A 25,142-nucleotide genomic window follows, 5' to 3' on the forward strand; every position below is an offset into this window, starting at 1 on the left:
TTAAATTCAATATTTCTTCTGTTACCCAAGGATTTCTACTAGCCCTCGTCTTTTTACCTACTTGATCCTCTGCTGCCTTCACTACTTCATCCCTCAAAGCTACCCATTCTTCTTCTACTGTATTTCTTTCCCCCATTCCTGTCAATTGTTCCCTTATGCTCTCCCTGAAACTCTGTACAACCTCTGGTTCTTTCAGTTTATCCAAGTCCCATCTCCTTAAATTCCCACCTTTTTGCAGTTTCTTCAGGTTTAATCTACAGGTCATAACCAATAGATTGTGGTCAGAGTCCACATCTGCCCCTGGAAATGTCTTACAATTTAAAACCTGGTTCCTAAATCTCTGTCTTGCCATTATATAATCTATCTGAAACCTGTCAGTATCTCCAGGGTTCTTCCATGTATACAACCTTCTTTCATGATTCTTAAATTAACACTGTCAAACCTGATCGTAACCATGCCAACCCTGCGAACTGTTGGACAAAGGCACCAGGAAAAGAAAAAGAATGGCAGGATGCACTTAGGATCATGTGATTGCAGACCTTTTTGTTCCACTGCCACTGGCATACATTTTGTAGTAGACACAGTAAGACAAACAATAAATATTAAATATTGTTTAGACAATAAGGGAGTGAGATGAAAAAAAGATAAGTATGTGGGAAACCTGTGCAGCAAGGGGGCCATGCAAAAGTTTGTACTTTCAGTATTTTGGAAGAAAACTTGTAACTAGCCATAAAAAGTTCCAGTTAAGACGTAGTTAAAAATCTACTTAATACCAGATTTTAAATCATCTTGAAAGAAAAACACCTGACTACACAATATTTTTGTCCTTTACCTGCGAGCTAGGGGGCATTCATGGAACCACTTACCCCCAGACATGGGTGCCCTTGCTGTGCAGTACAAAGAGAGAAATTTATTTCTAGTTAAAAGCCATAAGAGTACTATTAAAAAATAAGAAAGTAGTTAAAAATTTTTATCCCTTAAATGAAAAGATCCTTTGCAGTTGTGGGTATGCCACACACCAAGGCAATGATGCTACACCACTACTGGAACATCAACAGAATATTTAGTACCAAAATATATGATTATCTGTAAGTGACTAGACAAAATAATAAATACTAGAGAACAAATCTCAAAATTTTAGTCACTTATGTATATCCAGCTCTTCCAAGAGTTTTTTGAGCCCAGTGGCAGAGATAACCACATTGTTGTATCTATTAAAAAATAAAGCATGCCATCAGTCCTGCAGGACAGCGAGTGGACTCTTGGTTTGTGCTGTGTCACATCCTGTGGCCTGACAGTGTACTTTTCATTCAGATGACATCAGTGCATGGGAAGATTAGTAATGAGTTTAAAAAACAAATGTTGTAATTTTAATGAAGTTCATTAAAATGATCAGCACAAAGATGCGGTTTAGAGTTTCATGCATAACAAAAGGTAACCACCTCTTTAGGTAATTTTTTAGATGCATTGGGCCTAAATGTTTTCATATTTGTCTTGCTACATTTGGAACAATATCTACATACATTAAGCACTTTCCTCCCTTTCTGCCCAACCAATGTTTGCTTCTTCATGTATCGATAGTGAGTTTGTATCAGTAGTGACTGGAGTCTCTTCATGTGAATGCCATGTGAAAGCATCTGCCAACTGTTTCCAAAATATCATGACTGACACTTACCATCCCACTACATATTGGAATACATATAACACATTCACAGCAATGGTGATATTGAATGCTAACTTTTGATACTATTTTACTGTCTTTCCCAATGGACTGCTATATACACACAACTCATCCAAAAGGTGAGTAGTAGTATTTGCCTTATTATATTCAGTAAGAATTTTTGGTTTTCAATAAATTGCTATTTTAGTTGTCACGTTTTCCATTTCATGAATACACACATTAGGTGGTCAGTGGCATGTGAGATTGCTGCCTCAGCAGATAGCCCAGTAAAATTGAGTCCCTGCTCAACATGTTAACTGTAGGGCATTGTTAGAGAATTAAACTAGAGTGTGTATTTATAGCATGTAAAGCAGGAAAACTGACCATAAAAAAGTGAAGTGGAGGTTGTGTTTTTTTTATATACAAGCAGATGTAAGTGGGTTGTAGTCTTAGGACTCTTTGCATCCTTAATAAGGGGTGGCACCAACTATGGCATACTGTGATAGATTATGATGTATGAAGACTCAAAGAGTTGTAGCAGTATTTAATATTGTGATCTTAGAACTATTTTTATGCATTAAGATGTGGGCACCAGTAATAGTGTAAATTGATTTAGTATGAGGGAGTGGGGACTCAGAAGCTGCAAGTAATTATTATGGCCTTAGTGCCCTTTGTCCTCTGTGTAGGGAAGTACTTTTCTTTTTGTGTTACAAGGAAGAACCAATTTACTGGTTGTAATTTTGGTTACATGGAAGACCCATGGGTAATTGGCTATTTTTTGACTCTTATATGTAATAAAAGTTCTACACAAGTATTTTAATAGAAAAATTATAGAAGAATAAGAAATTACTATATCCCTACTAATGTGGAGTTCAGTATTGAAAATTTTGAAAGTAACTGGAGAAATCAATAAAACAAGAAGTATTGTTATTTTGATGTACATTACACAGTTGTTTTTGAAAATATGGACATGAGAAGAGACTTATTGAAAAGCAAATCTTAAACATTTCCAGTTTCAACTTGACTGCTCAGAATAATCTTTCACTATTTCTCTCATGCTGTATCTTCATGTTCCCCTTATACTCTTTTTTACCAGTTTCTACTAGTTCCCATCAACCTGACCTCTGACTCCTTTCATAGTATCCATCCACTTCCACTGTACATACATTTGTTCGTATGTACATATCCTTATACAGCATGCCAGTATAATTTTCATAATCCCCTTACCAGCTGATATCCAGCTAATATCACCACTCATGCCAATGTAGATGTAGCTCAAGGAAACAACAGCTTAAGCTCAAGGGAACTATAACATTAAAACTAGATTTTAATACTTGATCAGAAACAATACCAAACCAAAAGACTTGCTATGTCTTAGTAGTTTAATTATATTTTTAAAGGCCTTAGGAAATGTACTTCTGAAAGTAATATCTGTCAATGGTGTATACAGTGCCCTTCTGAGTAAATGAAGTCCACCTACTTTTGATAATTAATTACTGTTTTTTTATGTGAGTAATGCTAATATTTGGTAACTAGTATATCCAATATGACCACATGTAATGCAAATGAGCTCAACCACATTCTTGGTTCTACATTTTCGTCATATAACAATGCAGTTCTTGTGCTGTGTACTACATATATCAGGTATTTTTATCGAAAAAAGCAAGAAACACAAAACTGGAAAATGGAAATAATATAAAAAACTAGAAGATAGGATTGCATGGAAATAAAAAAAGACTAAGGAATACAAACAGATCCTCACATATAAATGTAATTTAAAGATATACTAAAACTGTGTAATTTTCTCGAGGGTATTGGTCTATTCGTTCAAGACACGAGGCACAGGTCTATTCATTGACTTCACCAGTGTTTTCATTTCGGTATAAAAACACAACAGAATGTAAAATTATTATCATCTTTATTACATGCATCCTGCAACTACCCTCCCGACATGGTACAGAAGCAAATAACCAGAGCCACTTCCTCATCACCTCAAACCCAGAACCTCTCACTGAAGAACCCCAAAAGTAACCCACTGGCGAAGGGATACTTCCCAGGACTGTATCAGACTCAGAATGTGGCTCTCCAGCAGGGATACGACTTCCTCAAATCCCGCCCCGGAATGAGATCCGTCCTTCATGAAATCCTCCCCACTCCACCAAGAGTGTCTTTCCGCCGTCCACCTAACCTTCGTAACCTCTTGGTTCATTCCTATTAAATCCCCAAACCACCTTCCCTACCCTCTGGCTCCTACCCTTGTAACCGCCCCCGCTGTAAAACCTGTCCCATGCGCCCTCCCACCACCACCTACTCCAGTCCTGTAACTCTGAAGGTGTACACGATCAAAGGCAGAGCCACGTGTGTAAGCACCCACGTGATTTACCAACTGACCTGCCCATACTGTGACACTTTCTATGTGGGAATGACCAGCAACAAACTGTCCATTTGCATGAATGGACACAGGGAGACAGTGTTTGTTGGTAATGAGGATCACCCTGTGGCTAAACATGCCTTGGCGCACGGCCAGCACATCTTGGCACAGTGTTACACCGTCCGAGTTATCTGGATACTTCCCACTAACACCAACCTATCCGAACTCCTGAGATGGCAACTTGCCCTTCAATATATTCTCTCTTCCCGTTATCCACCAGGCCTCAATCTCCGCTAATTTCAAGTTGCCGCCACTCATACCTCACCTGTCATTCAACATCATCTTTGACTCTGTACTTCCGTCTCGACCGACATCTCTGCCCAAACTCTTTGCCTTTAAATATGTCTGCTTGTGTCTGTATATGTGTGGATGGATATGTGTGGATGGATATGTGTGGATGGATATGTGTGGATGGATATGTGTGGATGGATGTGTGTGGATGGATATGTGTGGATGGATATGTGTGGATGGATATGTGTGTGTGTGCGTGCGAGTGTATACCTGTCCTTTCTTCCACCTAAGGTAAGTCTTCCACTCCTGGGATTGGAATGACTCCTTACCCTCTCCCTTAAACCCTACATCCTTTCATCTTTCCCTCTCCTTCCCTCTTTCCTGATGAAGCAACCGCCGGTTGCGAAAGCTCGAATTTTGTGTGTATGTTTGTGTGTCTATCGACCTGCCAGCGCTTTTGAGCGGAAAGACTTACCTTAGGGGGAAAAAAGGACAGGTATATACTCACATACACGCACACATACATATCCATCCGCACATACATAGTCACAAGCAGACATTTGTAAACACAAAGAGTTTGGGCAGAGATGTCAGTCGAGGTGGAAGTACAGAGGCAAAGATGAAGTTGAAAGACAAGTGAGGTATGAGCAGCGGCAACTTGAAATTAGCGGAGGTTGAGGCCTGGCGGATAACGAGAAGAGAGGATATACTCCATCTCCGGAGTTCTGACAGGTTGATGTTAGTGGGAAGTATCCAGATAACCCGGATGGTGTAACACTGTGCCAAGATGTGTTGCCCGTGCACCAAGGCATATTTAGCCGCAGGGTGATCCTCATTACCAACAAACACTGTCTCCCTGTGTCCATTCATGCGAATGGACAGTTTGTTGCTGGTCATTCCCACATAGAAAGCTTCACAGTGTAGGCAGGTCAGTTGGTAAATCAGGTGGGTGCTTTCACACGTGGCTCTGCCTTTGATCGTGTACACCTTCAAGGTTACAGGAATGGAGTAGGTGGTGGTGGGAGAGTGCATAGGACAGGTTTTACACCAGGGGCAGTTACAAGGGTAGGAGCCAGAGGGTAGGGAAGGTGGTTTGGGGATTTCATAGGGATGAACTAAGAGGTTACGAAGGTTAGGTGGACAGCAGGAAGACACTCTTGGTGGAGGGGGAGGATTTCATGAAGGATGGATCTCATTTCAGGGCAGGATTTGAGGAAGTCGTATCCCTGCTCGAGAGCCACATTCAGAGTCTGATCCAGTCCCGGGAAGTATCCTGTCACAAGTGGGGCACTTTTGGGGTTCTTCTGTGGGAGGTTCTGGGTTTGAGGGGATGAAGAAGTGGCTCTGGTTATTTGCTTCTGTACCAGGTTGGAGGGTAGTTGCAGGATGCGAAAGCTGTTTTCAGGTTGTTGGGGTAATGGTTCAGGGATTCCGGACTGGAGCAGATTCATTTGCCACAAAGACATATGCTGTTGGTTGCTAAAGCTTGAATTTTGTGTGTATGTTTGTGTATCTATCAACTTGCCAGCACTTTCGTTTGGTAAGTAACACCATCTTCTTTTTAGGTATATTTTTCCCATGTGGAATGTTTCCCTCTATATATATATATATATATATATATATATATATAAAAGATTGTATGAACAAAACTATTCACAATAAGGACGTAGATAACAAATTGAAAACAATATTATTTTGTCCTATCACCTTCGTCATTGTAAAAAAAATTCTTCAGTACAGTATAAAGAGTGCTGTTGCATGTCCAATAGTGTTTTCCTTTTGGATTTTTCTGGTAGGAGACATTGCACTTCTCAATGCAGTGTCTTGCACATTTTTAGAGCAACCATTGGAAAACTGTCTTTTGTTCCAGACAATCTACAGCTTGGCATTTCAATGTTCCTTTTGTTCTGCGTGTCATGATTGTTTATTTTTTGCCTCATATAAAAAGCCCCTTTGTCGTTTTTTATACTGATGAAGCACAAAAGCACATACTGGCTGAAAATTACAATTATTCCTCACTGTGTGAATACAGGCTTGCAATGCTCCATTCTTTCTCCAGAAGTGATGACCCTCTTTTGTAGCATTAACATGTCCTTGCAACCTGAAGAGTATCCCCATAACAGCAGGCCATGATTATGTGGCTATAAAATAGTGCACAATACACCATTATTAAGGACTGGTCAGTTCATACGCCATTTAGTCTCCAAGAAGGTAAATTAAGTAGGAGAGCTTGGAGCGCACATACACTATGTACTCATTCATTGAGAGTTTGCTATAAATCACGAAGCCCAGCAGTTTGACAGCCTCCACATTATCCTGGGATCCAATGAGAATGAGGCTGCATATCAGATGATGTATTTTCCCTTCATTCATCTTCATTTTATTTTTGATGAATCACTCTTTGATGTTTCCAAAGAGCACATCTGTTGCTTTAGAGCTTGCGGGTCAGATTTACCTTTGCAAAAAGGGCAGTATCATCAGCAAACTGTAACATACAGTTGTTGCAACCTATATCATTGACATAAATAAAAAACAGGAGAGGTCCTATGACAGATCTCTAGGATTCAACACACTCCAATTTTCTTTCTTGCAAGATTGCTCCATGGACTGGATACTTGACATGGGTCCCTTTTTTTGTAGACTGGTATAGTTTGTACCATTTTCAGGAATTCTGGAAAGATACTGTAGGATAAACATTTGTTGATTACTATGGCTAGTGGTTGAACAAACTCTGGAATAATTTTCTTGAATACTGTGTGGGACAGGGCATAGATATCTGCATGCGACCTTGTAGTGTTTCAGGATATTTGTAAACATCTCAACACATCATTGGGAAGCAGTCAACAAGAGATTCTTGTGAGTAAGTTGAATAAGGATAAATGTAGTGGGAAAGAGAAACTGTGTGTTTTCCTTTCTTGTATGCACTGAATGTGGACCAGTGGTGGAGCTGGCAAGAAGGGGACCAGTAAAAAGAGTATTGCAACCACTGGTCGCCTGGAAGTCATTTGGATCATGTGCAGCAAGTGCCTGAATACGAGAGCCATAGAGTAAATGATGCACCAAAAAGGGCGTAACAAACATTTGAACAGCAGTAGTTTTTTATGTGTGTTTCGATTGCCCTCTCAGGTCCTAAAGTACACACTCTTTGAATGTACTCAAGAGAGTGGTATTACCATAGCTATTGTTTGTTGTGTTGTTAAAAGAATTAGTGAAAATTTCGGGCAAAATATACCCCTGTTTGTGAGAAGTGTGGCTGTTTACCTAGGAGTGCAGTAGAAAGAACTTGCCGAAGCATTCCAGGAATCTTCACCGCAGTTAGATTGACAGGGGGGTGGTACAGAAGCATCTGGACCACCAAAGAACAATTCTGAGAAGAGAGGATAAAGGTAATACTATTTTCACTAGGTGGTGTATTAGGGTCAGCAAAATATTTGCCAGTATATCGGCCAGAGATGCAACTTCCCGCTAGTGCTGGTATAAGACCCATCACAAACCCTACCAAATATACATCAGCAGGAGAAGAGGAGAAAATACACCCCATGTGGTGACCCTGGAAAAAGCAGACAGAGAATGCACCAGCAAGGAAGTGCAGAAAATTAATTCAAGTCAGATTTATGACTCCAAAGAATAGAAGACAGAGAAGTTGCCCCTGGCAATCAGCAATCAACAACAGTGCCTTATAATGCATGTAACAAGAAATCAAAACTAATTCAGAGTTTCTTTTGAACAAATTGTCTGAGAAAGATTAGTAAACACATAATGAATGGAAACTATAATTTACTGTTGGATATCTGGAGTGCACAGAATTAGTTCAGAACTTAACAAAATTGTTTCGACGGGATAACGCATACAGCGATCTGGAAGGAGTTATCAATGCAAAGTGGCAAGCAGTTACGCAAGTACAGGGTACTGTATTGTCCAGCCAGTGGCAGCGCACAGCACGAGAGCCAACGTCAGCTTCAACTTCAGCATCGGCTTCGGTTGTTCTACAACCAGCAGCAGTTCACAGTTCCACAGAAGGGTGAACTGTGAACATTTAAAAAAAAGTAGAGAGATTTCTGTGAGTATAGAATTCAATATTAATATTGTCGAGTGGTAATAAATAGTGTATGCCGACACAAGAAAGATGGCAATGCAAAATGAGGAGTTAAGATCGATACTAGAAGATATAATTAAAGAATAAGCAGAGTAGGATAGAATAAGTTGAGTCCATTAAGGAACAAGTTACTGAATCAATTGATGTCATACTCAACCATAAAAAGCTAACTTAGAATCTAACTTTAATGCACAAATTAATGATCAAAACATTAAAATAATGGAAATAGATACTTGTGTAAATGAATTACAAGAATCAGTGCCAATAGAGGTGCAACAAGTAGCTAAACAAGTGTTAACAGCTCATTTACAGGAAAGTGTACATAAATTAACAACTCGACAGTGGACGGGCTATGTAGATAAATTGAATTCCCGATTACAAGCAGTACGAGCTAGTATTTCAGACACAAATAATCACGTCCATACAGGAAAATGTTGTAACAGGGACAACTGATGCTAAACAATATTTGGAAAAACGTTTACAGTTATTTCCAGAAAAAGAAGTAAAAGACGAAACTGAAATAAATAATGACAAAATTACTTCTGGAGAATGTAAAAGTAACAGTAAACAAGAACTTAATAGAATACGGAAAGCAACTGGTGATAATAAAAAGAAATAAAAAAATAGTAAACCTGAAACTATGACAGGAGTAACTAAAGATGAAATAGACGGTTTATCGATAGATAATGGGTTTAATTTAGCAAAGAAATTTCCAAAGTATAAACCAGACGGTGATGTACACCCAATTTATTTTTTACGAATATCTGCCAGATCTTTACCTAGAAATTGGGATGACTTCAAGAAAGTAGATTTCACATTAGGCTATTTAATGGGAGATGTGGTGGAATGCAGAAGAATTTGTCGTGGAAAGATTTTGAGGAAAGCTTTAGGAGGAAGTAATGGTCTTCAAGAACTCAAAAATTAATCTTAAAGTTATTAGACCCAACTCCATAAAACAATTCATGGGGTACATATAAGAAGTACATAGAAAGGCATTTGACAAAAACTGAAATACTTAGATGACCCAACAGATGAAATACACTTAATAAAAGTACTCATTAGACTTTTACCATACCACGCGCGACAAGGAATACTGCATAGAGGATGGAAAACAGTGAATGAGTTATTACCATTTATATAATTAATGGAAAATCTCATATAAAGATGTGAAACAATTACTAACAAAGAGATAGAGGGGCTGGCCAGTACTTACCTCAGCTCAGTACAGCCGATAGAGACACAAAAAACAACCGAAAATTTAAGCTCCTAGCTTTCGGAATAAATGTTCCTTCATCAGGGAGGAGAGAGGGGAAAGAAAGGGAAGAAGGGAAAGTGGATTTAGTTACTCACAACCCAGGTTATGAAGCAACAGGGAAAGGAAAACAGGGAAGGTAGCAAGGATGGAGGCATGGTTGTCAGAGGGAAGCCAAAGATATTCTACTGCAGGTACTGTGCCAGCTTCAAGCCAAAGAGGATGCATACAGAAGTAAAGAGGTGTATAGTATAAAGATGTAGGATGGAAAGATGCATGAATGGCTAAAGAGGAAAGGGAAAGAGGAGAAGACTGAAAAGTAAATGGGAGTGAGGTTGTTTAACGTAGGTTTAGTCCAGGGGGATGGCGGGATGAAAGGATGTGCTGGAGTGCAAGTTCCCATCTCCGCAGTTCAGAGGGACTGGTGTTGGGTGGGAGAAGCCAAATGGCACGTACAGTGTAGCAGGTTCCTAGGTCCCTAGAATTATGCTGGAGGGCATGCTCCGCTACTGGGTATTGGACATCTCCTAGGCGGACAGTTCGTCTGTGTCCGTTCATGCGCTCAGCCAGTTTAGTTGTTGTCATACCGATGTAAAAGGCTGTGCAGTGCAGGCATGTCAGCTGATAAATGACATGTGTAGTCTCACACGTGGCCCTTCCTTGAATTGTGTATGTCTTCCTAGTAGCGGGGCTGGAGTAGGTGGTTGTGGGGGGATGCATGGGGCAGGTTTTGCAGCGGGGTCGGTTACAGGGGTAGGAACCGCTGGGTAGAGAAGGTAGTCTGGGAATATTGCAGGGTTTAACAAGGATGTTACGGAGGTTAGGGGGACGACGAAAGGCAACTCTGGGTGGTGTGGGGAGAATTTTGTCAAGGGATGATCTCATTTCAGGGGTTGACTTGAGAAAGTCATATCCCTGGCGGAGTAATTTATTGATGTATTCGAGGCCAGGATAATATTGGGTGACAAGGGGGATGCTTGTGTGTGGTCTGAGGCTAGGAATATTGTTGTTGGACGGGGAGGAATGTATTGCTCGGGAGATCTGTTTGTGGACAAGGTCTGCAGGATAGTTGCGGGAGAGGAAAGCACTGGTCAGGTTATTGGTGTAATTGTTGAGGGATTCGTCACTGGAGCAGATACGTTTGCCACGAATACCTAGGCTGTAGGGAAGGGAGCGTTTGATGTGGAATGGATGGCAGCTATCAAAGTGAAGGTACTGTTGTTTGTTGGTGGGTTTGATATGGACAGAGGTGTGGATGTGAGCTTCAACAAGATGAAGGTCAACATCCAGGAAGGTGGCTTTGGTTTTGGAGAAGGACCAGGTGAAATTCAGATTCGAAAAGGAGTTGAGGTTATGGAGAAAATTAAGGAGTGTTTCTTCACCATGAGTCCAGACCACAAAGATGTCATCTATAAACCTATACCAGGCCAGGGGAAGCAGCTCTTTGGTCTTCAGGAAAGCCTCCTCCATGCGGCCCATGAAGAGGTTGGCATAGGATGGAGCCATCCTGGTTCCCATGGCAGTTCCCCTGATTTGTTTGTAGGTCTGGCCTTCAAAAGTGAAGTAATTATGGGTGAGGATGAAGTTGGTAAGTGTGATAAGGAACGAGGTTTTTGGAAGATCTTCGGGTGGGCGTTGGGAGAGGTAGTGCTCAAGGGCAGAGAGACCATGGGTGTGTGGGATGTTTGTGTAAAGGGATGTAGCATCTATGGTGACAAGAAAGGTTTCAGGTGGGAGAGGAGTGGGAATGGATTTGAGGCGTTCTAGGAAGTGGTTTGTGTCCTTGATGTAGGATGGGAGCCTGCAGGTGATAGGTTGGAGGTGTTGGTCTACCAGAGCTGAGATACGTTCTGTTGGGGCTTTGAAGCCTGCTACAATGGGACGGCCAGGATGGTTCTCTTTGTGGATTTTGGGTAATAGGTGGAAGGTAGGGGTACGTGGCTCAGGTGGAGTGAGTAAGTCTATGGAAGCCATTGTGAGGCCTTGTGAGGGACCTTGGATTTTTAGGATTTTCTGCAGCTCAGTCTGAATGGAGGGAATGGGATCCAGGGTAACAGCTTTGTAGGTTGAGGTGTCGGAGAGTTGACGCAGTCCTTCTGCCACATACTCCACACGGTCAAGTACCACAGTTGTGGAGCCTTTATCCGCCGGAAGGATTACAATAGAGCGGTCTGTTTTCAGCTGTTTAATGGCACGGGATTCAGCTGGGGTGATGTTGGGAGTTGTCGGAATGTTCTTCAAGAAGGACTGGGAGGCAACACTGGATGTGAGGAATTCCTGAAACGTCTGCAAGGGATGGTTTTGGGGGAGGGGAGGAGGATCCCTTTGAGAAGGCGGTTATTTATTGAAGGTTTAGACACACTGAATACTGAAAGAAATGAAAATTATTCAGTGAATAACCAAAATACAGGGAATAGGAATAACAAATCCTTTCCTAATTCCTTACCGTAGGCAAAGGAATCCAATTATTATAGAGTGAGCAGTAATGAAACTGTTCACAGCAGGGATAACAGTCTAAGTCACAATAACCCTAGAGGGGGAAGAATTCAGACTGATAACACAGACTCGCAGCTGTTTATACCTCAAAACCAACAAATAAATATGCAATGAAATAATGACACAGAGGCAGATCAGCATATTGTTGAAGTAAGTTCCAACTGGTATCTGATCGTAGTGATGGAAAACAAGAACAATCCTGGGTCATTAGGGATTTTCTCTGCCTCGTGATGACTGGGTGTTGTGTGATGTCCTTAGGTTAGTTAGGTTTAAGTAGTTCTGAGTTTCTAGGGGACTGATGACCATAGATGTTAAGTCCCATAGTGCTCAGAGCCATTTTTGAAATCCTGGGTCAAGGGCCAGAATCCAGGATAGACAGAACAATACTCGGCCCATACATAAGGAAAATGATCGCTTATAGTAAAATATTACCTATTAACAATTGGTTATTAGCGGAAGAGCAAAATTTATCAAAATTGCAACACAAACCAATTGTAATCGGAAGAATAGGAAATAAAGTAGTGGAAATTTACACCGATTCAGGAAGCAAAGTATCAATAATTTTGAAGGAATGGCTATGAAGTGGAAAAATAAAGGAATTTCCTAAGTTAACAGTTACGGGAATACATATTGTAGGTATTACAGGTGCTAAGAGCAATGTAGTGAAATGGGAAACAAGGATTACTTTTGAAATGATCAACTGGTGTTTGAACAAACCATGTTAATAGTCCCTAAAATAAATACACAAGTATTACTAGGACTTGATTGGCTAATAAAATATGCAGCGGTAATAGACTTTCAGAGTGGCCCTTTTAAATGCAACCTAGATAACTATAATAAAGAGATTTTGTTTAAGACAGAGTGATGTCAAGAACTAAATGGAAGTAATAATTTATGGTTAATAGCGAATACGAGTTCAATGGAGGAGGATGTAAGTAATCTAGAACAAACTGCAAATAAAGCTGATTAGTATGCAAAGGCTTACAAATCTGAACTGTTACCCTTACTCAAAAGGAAGAGCTACGTGGAATATTACACAAATATTGAGACATATTTTTAGACAAACCAGGGAATACAGGAGATTATATGAGTAGTTTTAAGATCAAAAGCAAGGAACTATTTTTCTGTATACCTTACCCTGTACCTATCAATATAAAACAGGAAGTACAGGAATAAATAGATAAAATGTTAGATAATAATGTTATAGAAAGAAGTACAAGTGTATGCAACAATCCACTGTTAATTGTCAGAAAGGCAGCAGGAGGTGTGCTCCTAGCACTAGACGTGAGAACCTTGAGTCATCACATTGAACCAGGGAGAGACTGTCCCATATGCATAGATGAACTACTTGCTTGTTTTGAAAAAGCAAATTATTTTAGTTCCGTGGATCTGATGACTGGGCAGTGGCAGGTGAAATTAGCTAAAAAATCTATACCTTATACTGCATTCCTATATGACGGAAAATCATACCAGTTTGAACTTTTGCCATTTGGGTTAAATATATCAGTATCAATGTTTATAAGAGCACTAGATCGAGCATTAGGTAGAAAGTTGTTACAAGAGCTATTGATTTATGTAGATGATATACTGATTGTTTCAGAAACCTGGGAGCAACATTGTGATTTACTTGCAAGAGCACTAGAGAAATTCTATACCAAGGGAATAACTATGAAGCTCGCTAAATCACATTTTGGGCAAGAAGAACTAAAATTCTTGGGTCATCTTGTAGGAATAAGAGGAATTAAGCCAGATCCAGAATGCATTAGAACGATTAAAGACTGTCCACATCCACAGAATGTGAAACAGTTGTGTCCCTTTTTACGATTAGTGGGATTTTATAGATGGTATATACAAGGAGAGGTCATGAATAATCCACATCTACTACCGCTATTAAAGCAAAAGGTGAAATGGATATGGGATGAAAATGCAGAAAAGGCATTCCAGGAAGTAAAGGATACCATGGTCAGTGCTCCTATTTTAAACTGAGTCTTCATGAACCATTTGGCATCACAACAGATGCATCAGAACATGGCATAGCAGCAGAAATATTTCAAGGGAAATGGGACCCAGAAGAGGGAGAACATAAAACCACTGTTTTCACTTGTCACAGCCTAGACAAACATGAGCTGAATTATACAGCAATGGAGAAAGAATTATTTACTGCTGTACAGAGTTTAAAGAAATTTGAAACACTGATTTGGGGTTCAGATATTGTTATATATACAGATCACCAAGCATTGATATTCTTAATGGAAAGTCGTTTATTACATAGGAGGCTCATGAGGGGGCTATTGATTTTACAACAGTTTCAGATACAAATAGTATACATCAAGGGAACATTAAATTGTGTACCAGATGCTTTGTCACTATTGCCATTAGGAATGAGTAATTCTCAGTGAAATACTGGACCAGGAATGATTTTTAATATAAATTTTATGAAAATAAGCTATACAAAAGATGAAGTACATGTGTTAGCTACTAAAATCAGGAATGAAAGACGAAGAAGAGTTAAATCTTAAAATGTTAAAGTATGAGAAAAATGAGTTACCATCCACAGAAGACAACATTTTGACACTGATCAATCAAGTGTTGTTTTGGAGAGAGAATAAAAATACATCATATTGGAAATTATGTGTACCTGAGTGTGCACAAAATGATTTAATTTGGTTTATACATAAAGGTTATGAGAATTTTGCAATAAGGAAGTGTATAAAACATATGATAAAGTTTTAGCATTTTTTAAACACCTAGGTAAGAAAGTTGTTAGATTACTCCAGACATGTCAAGTCTGTCAAAAGGAGAAGGAAAATAATAAAGGAACACATTACACAATGTATCCTATATTACCTAGAGCCTTACATGATTTAACAGCTTCAGATTTTTATGGACCATTACCATCAAGTCAAGGAGATGTCAGATATATTTATGTTCTACTAGAGTGTTGGTCTAAATATATTACATTATATCCAATTAAACAAGCTAACACAGAGACAGTTATAAACTGTATGCACAAATATTTTGTAGAAGTAGGAAAACCTACGAGATTATTAATGGATAATGTTTCACAGTTTTTGAGTCAATCATTTAAAGAGTTTTTAGCTTGGGAGAACATAAGGCATGTCATGATATCAAAATATCATCCAAAATCGAATCCGTGTGAAAGAGTTATGAAGGAGATAGTACGTTTATGCAGAACTTATTGTTCACCGAGACATACAACTCGGGCAAAATTAGTGCCAGAATTTCAATTGATTTTGAATGAACTACCCCATTTGTCTACAGGATTGTCTCCTGTAGAAATACCACGAATAAAATTTATAGGGGAACCACTATTAAAATTCTTCAAATGGCCAGAGGTACAACAGGAAGAAAGTGCTAACTTAGACAAAATAGTAGAAAATGAATTGCGTGTAGCAGCTAACAAAAGACTGCAAAATTATAATACATCAGCAATAAGCCCCACATATGAAATAAACGATCTTATGATGGTAAAAGAAGAACATCATAGTTCTAATCTTAAAAAAGAAATGCAGAATTTTTTCTGAAATATGCAGGACCATTTAAGATTGTGGATAGTCCACACCCAAAAGCATACTATTTAATTGACCCACACTATTCAGGAGAAAGGTTTACATAATGCTTACATATCATAAATTAGGAGGGGAGAGGGGACAAGCAACCAAGTAATAAATAGTATAATAATAGGATGACAAATAGGATACAGGTACAGAAAATGTATTAATAGAAGATGACAGTAGAGACAGTAAGTTTTTGAATTGGTAATCTAGCTGGAGCTTGGGTTTTAAGAAGAGAGAACAAAAGAGAGAATAGAGAGCAGTTAAGAATACTTAGACTTGTAGTGTTGTCAATAGATGAGTTAAGATATGGAGAAGGTAGTAAGCAAGAGACTTTACACCTGAAACAGAGTGCAGACATGGAAATCAAAAGGGAACCTCAAAGTAATACGGGAGAAAGTAGAAGAAAAAGTAATGGAAGATATAAATGTATCTGAAATGTGGAGTGTACTCTCTAATTAGGAATGACAAATAAAAGGCAGATAGGCGGACCTATGAAAGGCTGACCTATACTGTGTGAGCAGGGGCACCAAGAAGGGGATTGACCTGTATCATAGTAGAATAGCAATTAATATGGGGCACTACAACACTGAATGAAATACGTATATATTACTGTACTAAGATGCAGATTATTCTTAAAATTTGTAATAAATAACAAGAGGTTTTTCCAAATGGTTTACAGTAGAAAGGATTTGAGTGCAGTGGTGGAGACAATTTACACCTCCACATTATTGCACACAAAGGCTTTGCAATACAAGTCCACACACCTGGAAGGTGGGATATTAAAGAACTTAAGTTCTCTAAAAAGAACATTTGAACAGCAGTAGTTTTTTTTATCTGTGTTTTGATTGCTCTCTCAGGTCCTAAAGTACAAATGTGTGGACGTTTTTGAATGTACTCAAGAGAGTGGTATTACCATAGCAATTGTTTGTTGTGTTGTTAAAATAAATAGTGAAAATGTTGGGCAAAATATACCCACTTGTGAGAAATATGGCTATTTACCCAGTAGTGCAGTAGAGAGCACTTGTGGAAGCATTCCAGGAATATTCACTGCAGTTGGATCGACAGGGAGGTGGTACGGAAGGATCCGGCCCACCAAACAACAACTCTGAGAAGAGAGGATAAAGGTAATACTACTACCATCTGGTGGTGTATTAGGGTCAGCAAAATATTGCCCAGTTATATTGGCCAGGGACCTCCCACTAGTGCTGGTATAAGACCTACCACAAACCATACAGAATATACATCAGCAGGAGAAGAGGGGAAAATATACCCCAACCTAAATGTAAATAATGGATTTCTTCAAGTTAACTTCCATACGTTTTTGATATACATGTTTGTTACAAGTGTCACATTTGTTAGTCATTTTGCTCTTGCATTCTGTCACTATGCATTGCCATCTACATTTCTTATTCACTGATTCATCTTCATTATTTGATCCACTGCTGATTACAGGAAATACATTTGTCACCTACTCTTCACATGTTCACACCTTAGTTATTTGCTGAGATTCTGCAGAAACTGTTTACTGCTGTTAACTTTCCCTGTAACTGTTCTTAAAGGCCCAACGAATTTCTTCCAGTGAAGCTGAATGCATTGAACACTTGTACTGACCATCTCCAAAAAGCTGCTTTCACTCAATATTTTCTAGTCAGCTGGTCCAATATAGCTACTCTATATGTCATTCATTACAAAATTTTACAGTTTCTGAAAGACACATCTAATAGTTCTCTGTTTCTATACTTGATTTTAGAGTACTGAGGATGAGAGCATTTTTGTTTTCATGCCTTGATAAGTAGAAGAGGTTGTACCTCCATGCTACATCACAGTAGTTTCATGTGGTAGTGCTTTGAGGTTCTTCCTGATTTTGTTACCTCTCTTCTTAAATTGTTTACTATATCCAACAGGCATTAGGCTTATACCCTTAGCTTTCTGTATTTTGGCCAGGTGAAAATCTGTTGTTACATTTCTTCTGTTTCTAAGGAATGGTATCCTTCTCTGGTTGATCATCTTTTCCCAAGGTTTAGAAATCCATTGAAGAGATATTTCACATTACATTTGTTGCTGAATTAATAAGGCTTACTAATCAAGTGAAGTGCAAATCAACATCTCACCTTAATGAGAAAAGTTTTTCTGCGACTGTGAAATACAAAACAATTTTCAATCAAATGATTCCAAATTTTTGATACGAAATCAAACTCTGTCTGCTTGAGTCTTCTTGACCTTTCTACCTTGATATCAGAGCATAAAAATTCAATATGTCTCTAAATTTAATTCTTGACACTGTATCACAAAAGAACTGTGGGTTGCCAGTTTTCAGTTGACAAGTTATCAATTTTGAACCTATAGCACAAGAAAGTCAGAACCATACGAAAATGTAGTGAGTGCATACTCCAAATTTTATGGGTTTCTGTGCTTGTGCACAGTGTTATATGTTCTAGCACTGCGTCATTTATGAACTGCCACTAACAACTAGTACTGCTGTGAATTCTGATGTTTCTGTCTGAAAGTGTCTTTGGTCCTGCTGTACAGTGTACTACATTTTGCTTTTGTAGTCTCCCAGATGCATTCAAGATATGGCCAGAAACATTCCATTCTGTTCATTCTTTCCTGAATTCTGAACAGTTCGCAAAAAAATGGTGAAGGTAACTAACAATTACCTCTTCCTCCCTGCCATCGTCTGTTGAATGAAATACTATCTCTTCCTAATTGACATCCTGGTTTTGATGGGGAAGATTATTTTGCTACTGTAGCAGTCACTGATGTAACTTCTATGGACACATCACAACAACTTTCACTTAGTTCTGAGCTGTCTGGAATATAGTCATAGTAATAGCTCTTAATTATCTTTCAATGTCTCTACCTCTGAACTATTGTTCTGAAACTCGATGCAGGTCTCAAGTGAGATAACTGCATAAAGAAATATTAACCAATAAAAATGCTTGCTGCTGTATTTGTAAGTATACAGTGAGAGATAAAAGCAATGAGTACACATACAGGTTTATAATTTTTACAGTGGGGTTACTGGGGGGGGGGGGGGAAGGAAACAATAGCCACAAACATTTGAAGTATAACATAAAAATATTGTGATTACAGGTAGACAAAATTTCAGAATGGTCAGTTTGTCTGGTTCTAGTGTTAACACAGTAAAATGAGACTCCATGGTTTTATAAATAGTTGGATACTTAGTTAACTTCATGTTAGATATCATTTGTGCAGTTTCTAAAGTAATATTGTAGAAACAGTCAGCGTGCAAGCAACGTACACAGACTTTATTTTTTGCAAATTGCTTACTGATACCTAGCTACAGATTAAGCAATATCATTTTAAAGCATGCTTTAATAATGTCATTGTCATCACCACCACCACCACCACCACCACCACCACCACCACCCATTTGAAATTCACTTGTAGTCTTTTAAGTAATAAATAATTTGAATGAAACATAGTAAAAGTCTCTTTGTGCTTTTACATATGGGGCAATAAGTAACTTATATTTTACTTAATATTTAAATTATAACAAGTCATCACGTACCTTCAAACTTATTTTGCAGGAACACTACTCCCATGTCTGTTGGAATGCAGTCGAAACCACAGGCATTAATAATGAAAACACCTTTCTCTTCTGCCAATGTGTTGTAGCTGAGCATAAGTTTTTGGATATACTGTACCAAAAAGAAAACAGGATTTTCCTTGAAAACTAAGTTCCCAAGATTATAATATTTAGAAGTAATGCAAAAGTTACTTGCCTGAATTTCACCAGTAACATCAACTTGATGAGCACCACTCTCTATACATGCTTTTACTACTGGCTCACCATAAAATCTATAGGGACCAACACAGTTCACAACAACACGAGCTCTTGAGGCCATATGAAGTAGTGAGTCAAAATTCTGCAGGTCTGCCTCTATAATTGGTATGTGTGACAAATCTTCCCCTAAAACAAAAGCCACAATAAACTGAAAGGTAGAGGTCCTAACAGGTGTAAAATCACCTATTTATAAATGTTCTCCACAAGCCCAGTGTGTTTCTAACGAAGCAGTTATCCATACAAAACAATATAAAACTGAAACAGAATCTTTGGCTGTGCCTTACCTTCAGCAGTACTACCGAGAGACTTGTGTAAATGTACAAGCACTATTCTAATTGTCAGAAATAATAGTCCCTTTGTCAGATAGGAGAGAGAATTAAGTTGGGAAAGGTCAGAAAGGAGGGCAGATCACTGAGACCCAGTTCAAGGGGGGAGGGGGGGGGGGGGAGAACCTGTTGTGAGGAGAAGAGGAGAAAAATATTAGTAAGATCATTGTCCTCTATTTTACCTTCCTCTCCTCCTATTGTTCTCTCCTTCTTAATGAATGAACTAATAGTTTCAACAGTTGGGATAGTGTACGTAGTTTTGTCTCTCTCTCTCTCTCTCTCTCTCTCTCTCTCTCTCTCTCTCTCTCTCTCTCCCTCTCCCTCTCTCTCTCTCTCTTTCCTTTTTGATACAATTAGCCATACATTCAGTCATACATACTTCACAACCTTGTCATCAAGAAGTACCTTTGGCTATGTGGAATAAGTCACGCTGTTGGAGTGTTATGTATGAATGTTTTTAATATGTTGTGTTCCATTCCATACATGATCTGTCATTCTGCTAATATGTACCGGTATGCGAACTTTTATCTTACAGGTATTTTGCAGTCACCATTCCTGAAATTATTTGATGTAAAGGACCTGCTATGCAGTGCCACTAGACTTCATCACCTTTTTCTGTAAGTGGGTGCTGAAAGAGAGCTCTGATCTATTTAAGATGCTAAAATAACATAATCAGTTTTGTGATAGCCTTTCTGCAATATGCTCACAATGTTTCCTTAGTACAATATCATTCACAACAGTGGGCGATAGAGATGTCTCATTACTTGCAGTGCACAAGAGATAATAATATGTACTGCTGTACTGATTTGACATTTCAGAATGACTGTTCTCCTCTATCATCTACAACTGTTCTGGGAATGACATTATTGCCTGTGCCCTTGTCTCTGTGGTTTTCAAGGCAACAGCAAGCTGCCAGGCCAACAACACACAGGCCTCTGCAGCAGGTGAAGAATTACACTTGCTGTTGAGTCTTGATGTTTTGAGCCGATATCGGTTGCACCAAATCTGTATGTATGGCAAGTCAGAGTGCACACAGCACGACATTCCACATTTAACAACTACTAAACAATGTTTCCAATTTCCATGAGCATCTTTAAACAATGTTTCCAATTTCCATGAACATCTGTCATCAGCCTACGTGTTTAAAAATGGAACATGTTCTTCTGCAGAATCGACAAGTTAACAACTATCACTAAATTGTTGTAGATTGCTTTGCTTATTCAGACTGAAATGAAAATAGTAATATTACCCTGGGAAGGAAAACTTTGGAAATGAGGTGTTATTGTTGTAAACTGAGAACCTGCAACTTGTTAGGTAATAATTACAGAATAATAAGCTCTTGGAGATAAACTTATGAAAAAACACAATTATGTCTGTTTTAATTTTTTATGCCCTGAATATGTATCATTCAATGAGTCATCTTCAGTATGTATACTTTATTCTGTGCCAGGTGTAGTACAATGCTTGAAGATCAACACTACAAAGTTGGCGGAAGGTCTTTGCCTGGCCAGAGTGTGGACAGAGGATTTGTTGTCTTTGCTGAATGGTGTGTGTGTGTGTGTGTGTGTGTGTGTGTGTGTGTGTGTGTGTGTGTGTGTGTGTGTGTGTGTGGCCAATGGGAAAGGGAGTTCTTTCTGAAGCCAACTCATGATAATTGTGAACTGGGGCATTGTATCTGTCTCGTGGCCTGTTACGTGAAGATTTGAACACTTGCACTGTAGGGTGTCTGTCTATTGCTTTTGAAGGTTGCTGAAGCTGCATCAAAGTTTGTGCTGCTGTGTATGATTATTATTATTATTATTATTATTATCATTATTATTTGGGTTGAGGGGGCACTCAACATCATGGTCATCAGCACCCTAATGAAAAGTCAGCATGCAAATCTCAAGGGTGGGGACAAAGGCTGTCCCCACATGCAGAGTAGTTTATAATGTATTGAAGGCTGCTGCCCTTCCCCACCAATTTAGGGATGAGGCCTAATAGTGCACAAAATTCCACCACCCTTGTAACACTGGAATTGGTATCTGTGAGGATGGTGGGCAGATCTCCAGCGAGACTGAAGGCTTCCCTAATATCAGTATACAGCATAAACACAGGCACAATATGCTGAACTGAAAGCGGCATGCCACAAACTTCACAGACTGGTGGATCTTCCCACCAGAGGAGGAAGCCATGTTTTAAAGGGATTTGTCCAATATGTAGTCCGGTAGGCAGAACCTCCTTCCAGCGGCAAGGCTGACACGAAGTCCGCCACACCTTTGTTGTTGATTTGAGCAACCACAGTTTGTTGTCTGTCACCTGAAACCATTCAGTTCCCACTGGCGCATGATGCATCTGTCACAAAATGAGATGAAGGCGTGCGATGGGATGTGACACTGATGGACAGCACCATCCCAACATGCTTCCTCGGTGGCTATGTCAGCCATGTCATTACCCTGTATCCCAATGTGGCCTGGTTTCCAGCAAAAGATCACCTCCTTCCCATGGTGTTGCAGCCACTGCAAAGAGTCATGGATGAGTTGAATCAGCAGATCTACTGGACACAGTTGTGAAGTGCTTGCAGTGCACTAAGCAAGTCTGAACAGATAAGAAACCTTGTACAGTGATGTCTGTGAACCCTCTCTAGGGCCATCAGAATGCCATATAAATCCACATCATAATTGTAAATTGCTCTGGAAGATGCACTTTAAAAACCCTATCAGGAAAACAGCAGAACAACTGAGAGCATTCTATTGCTGGTCTCCATCTGTATATACAATGATAAAACTGTGGCAAGTACTTAATGTGGATGAAAACAAAGTTGTAAAAATAAATTCTGGAGTACAAGTTTTCATGTACTGTGTCAAGCTTAAATCACTCCAGGTCTCTGGAGATGCCAAGGTGTCAATGTATTATATTCCTAGCTGTGTATTTTGATGCCTGATAGATCCACATCCTTGAGACAATCCGTAGCATGTATGCCAAATGGCTTGGTCACATGAAACTGATTCCTGAACAGCCATTCAAAAATTGGTTGGACCACTGAAATAAATGTCAATGACTGAGGTGGCACTGAGATTTTCTGTGCCTATCCAGCCAAAAGGATACATCGCCGAATCCAGAGTGGTGGTTCACCAGCCTCTGCACACAGGCTCTGAAATGGGCTGGTCTGAAAGGCTCCAGTCAATATCTGAATGCTCTCATGGTGGATAGCTTCTAACATCTTGAGTTAGGAAGGATGAGCCAATCCATAGACCATGCTGCCATAATCTAAGTGTGATCGAACAAATGCCCTATAAAACTGCAGGAGGCAGGACCTGTCAGGCCCCCATGCTTTTTTGCTAAGGTATTTCAAAATATTCAATGACTGTAAGCCCTTTGTTTGTAGGTCCTTCAGGTGAGGGATCCAAGTCAGTTTTGAGTCAAATAATAAAAACAAAAAGCACACAGCGTCTTGAAAACTTAAAATATTGTCTCCCTTAGTGAGCACCAGTTGGTTAAAACTTTGCTGAACATGGTTAAAAGTAACACATGTGGTCTTCTTGGGTGAGAACCGAAAACTAGTTGTCCTGGTCCAGGTTTACAGTCTCCCAACGATCAGCTGTAGCTGCCTCGATTGTCGTAAGATTGGAGGAAGACCAGAAGATTGCAAAGTCATCTACAAACAAAGAGCATTTGACAGGGTTCCTGACTGCATAGGAAATGCCACTGACAGCAGTGGCAAACAATGTAACATTGAGGACATTGTTCTGGGGGATCCCATTCTCCTGCACATAGCAGTCAGACATGGTATCTCCAACGTGATATCGAAAATGCCATTCCTCAAGAAAGGATTGGATAAAAAGTGGCAGGCACCCACATAGTCCGCATTTATGAGGTTGGCAAAGGATGTTTTATCTCCAAGTAGTGTCATATGCTTTTTTGAGGTCAAAAAACATACAAATCAAATGGTTTCAGCATAAGGAGGACTCCTGTATTGCCATCTCCAGTAGAACTAAGTAGTCAAGGATGGAATGTGTAACGTTCCCTGGTAGCACACACACTATTAACAAAATGAAATGACACACAGAATTGCTGAACTCGAGCGTGCACATTTGCAAATGCTTAACAACAACTGTGGCACGCCTGTAATGAGAACACTACGTACAGTTCATACCAACAAAAAAAAATTCGTATGTACTGTAATTGTTTAACAAAAAATATTATTTAATTTTGTGTAAAGGACATTGGTTATTATTGTAATATTTTCTGTAATAATATTCTCGATGTATTTACAATTGTAATATTTCTATACTCATAATTTAATTACGAAATATGTTAATATCTGCGATGAAAAAATGTAAAATATAGCCACAGAGGAAAATAATGTTGTAAGATTACAAAGAGACATTCACAATCAGCAATAATATAAATAGCGCTACATAATGTGCATTCTCTGTCATCTTCCTCGAGAGCTGAGAGAGAGAGAGAGAGAGAGTAGACTTCTTTTGTCTGTATCTATCTTTAGCTGCAATTAGAGGAGAAATTGTAAAGGTGTGTAATTTTAACCCTCCGACAGTCGCGCATGTATCTGTGAGATACATGATCTACTTTTTCTCCAATATTACCACAATGAACAGTGGTAATGGTTTTCTGGCACACGACATCTTGTGTCATACCTTTCTTATTGCTTCACAGAAATTTCAGTCTTATCCTGATACTGACATGGTCATAAATGAGTCAGGTGTGGGTTGTTGTTGTTGTTGGGATGTTTAAGGGGGACTAAACAGCTAAGGTCATCAGTCCCCCATTCCAAAAACAGGCGAAACAAAATTTACCGAACAAGTAAAACCACAAGGGGGGAGGAGACGCCCCTCCCCCCAGTCACTGAAAGAACACCACTGTGGCAGCGAACACTAGAGACAAGAAGAGTACAGACGAACACTGGACAGAAAGAAACGGAAGAAAAGAAGAGGGCCGGAGACTGGTTGACTGACCATGGGAACAAAAACTGGGAAAGAGTCAACCATCCGAATACACACATTAAAATCTGCAACCAATGAGACACTCGAGGACAAGATACACAGAAAGGGAAAGGGACAGGTCCCCCCTAAATGGAACCATAAAAAGGACTACCACGGATAAAATTTAAAACGTCGTCAGCCATGGAGGCATCGTCGCATAAAACCAAAGGCAACGTGCCCGAGAGATTAAAAGTCTACCGGAGGATGCGCAGGCGGGGACACTCCAACAAAATGTGGGCGACTGTGAACCGGGACCCACACTGACACAGGGGGGGATCCTCC

The 25,142-nt window shown here is 39.4% G+C and overlaps 1 protein-coding gene across 4 annotated transcripts in view; it reads right to left on the minus strand.

The window, feature by feature from the left end:
• The window catches only part of LOC126266681 (saccharopine dehydrogenase-like oxidoreductase), a 130,222-nt gene that overhangs the window by 39,859 nt on the left and 65,221 nt on the right, over window positions 1-25,142 (minus strand). For 3 of the 4 annotated variants that reach the window (XM_049971105.1, XM_049971102.1, XM_049971103.1), the window contains 2 exons: window positions 19,491-19,678; window positions 19,277-19,406 (listed from right to left, as the gene is read on the minus strand). In XM_049971105.1, coding sequence (XP_049827062.1) covers window positions 19,277-19,406; window positions 19,491-19,678 — 318 coding nt within the window. Of the gene's footprint in view, window positions 1-19,276; window positions 19,679-25,142 lie in introns of all 4 variants that reach the window. The other variant, XM_049971104.1, reaches the window with a different exon arrangement.

Source organism: Schistocerca gregaria, chromosome 4 (assembly GCF_023897955.1).
Source record: "Schistocerca gregaria isolate iqSchGreg1 chromosome 4, iqSchGreg1.2, whole genome shotgun sequence".
NCBI classification, from domain to species: Eukaryota; Metazoa; Arthropoda; class Insecta; order Orthoptera; family Acrididae; genus Schistocerca; species Schistocerca gregaria.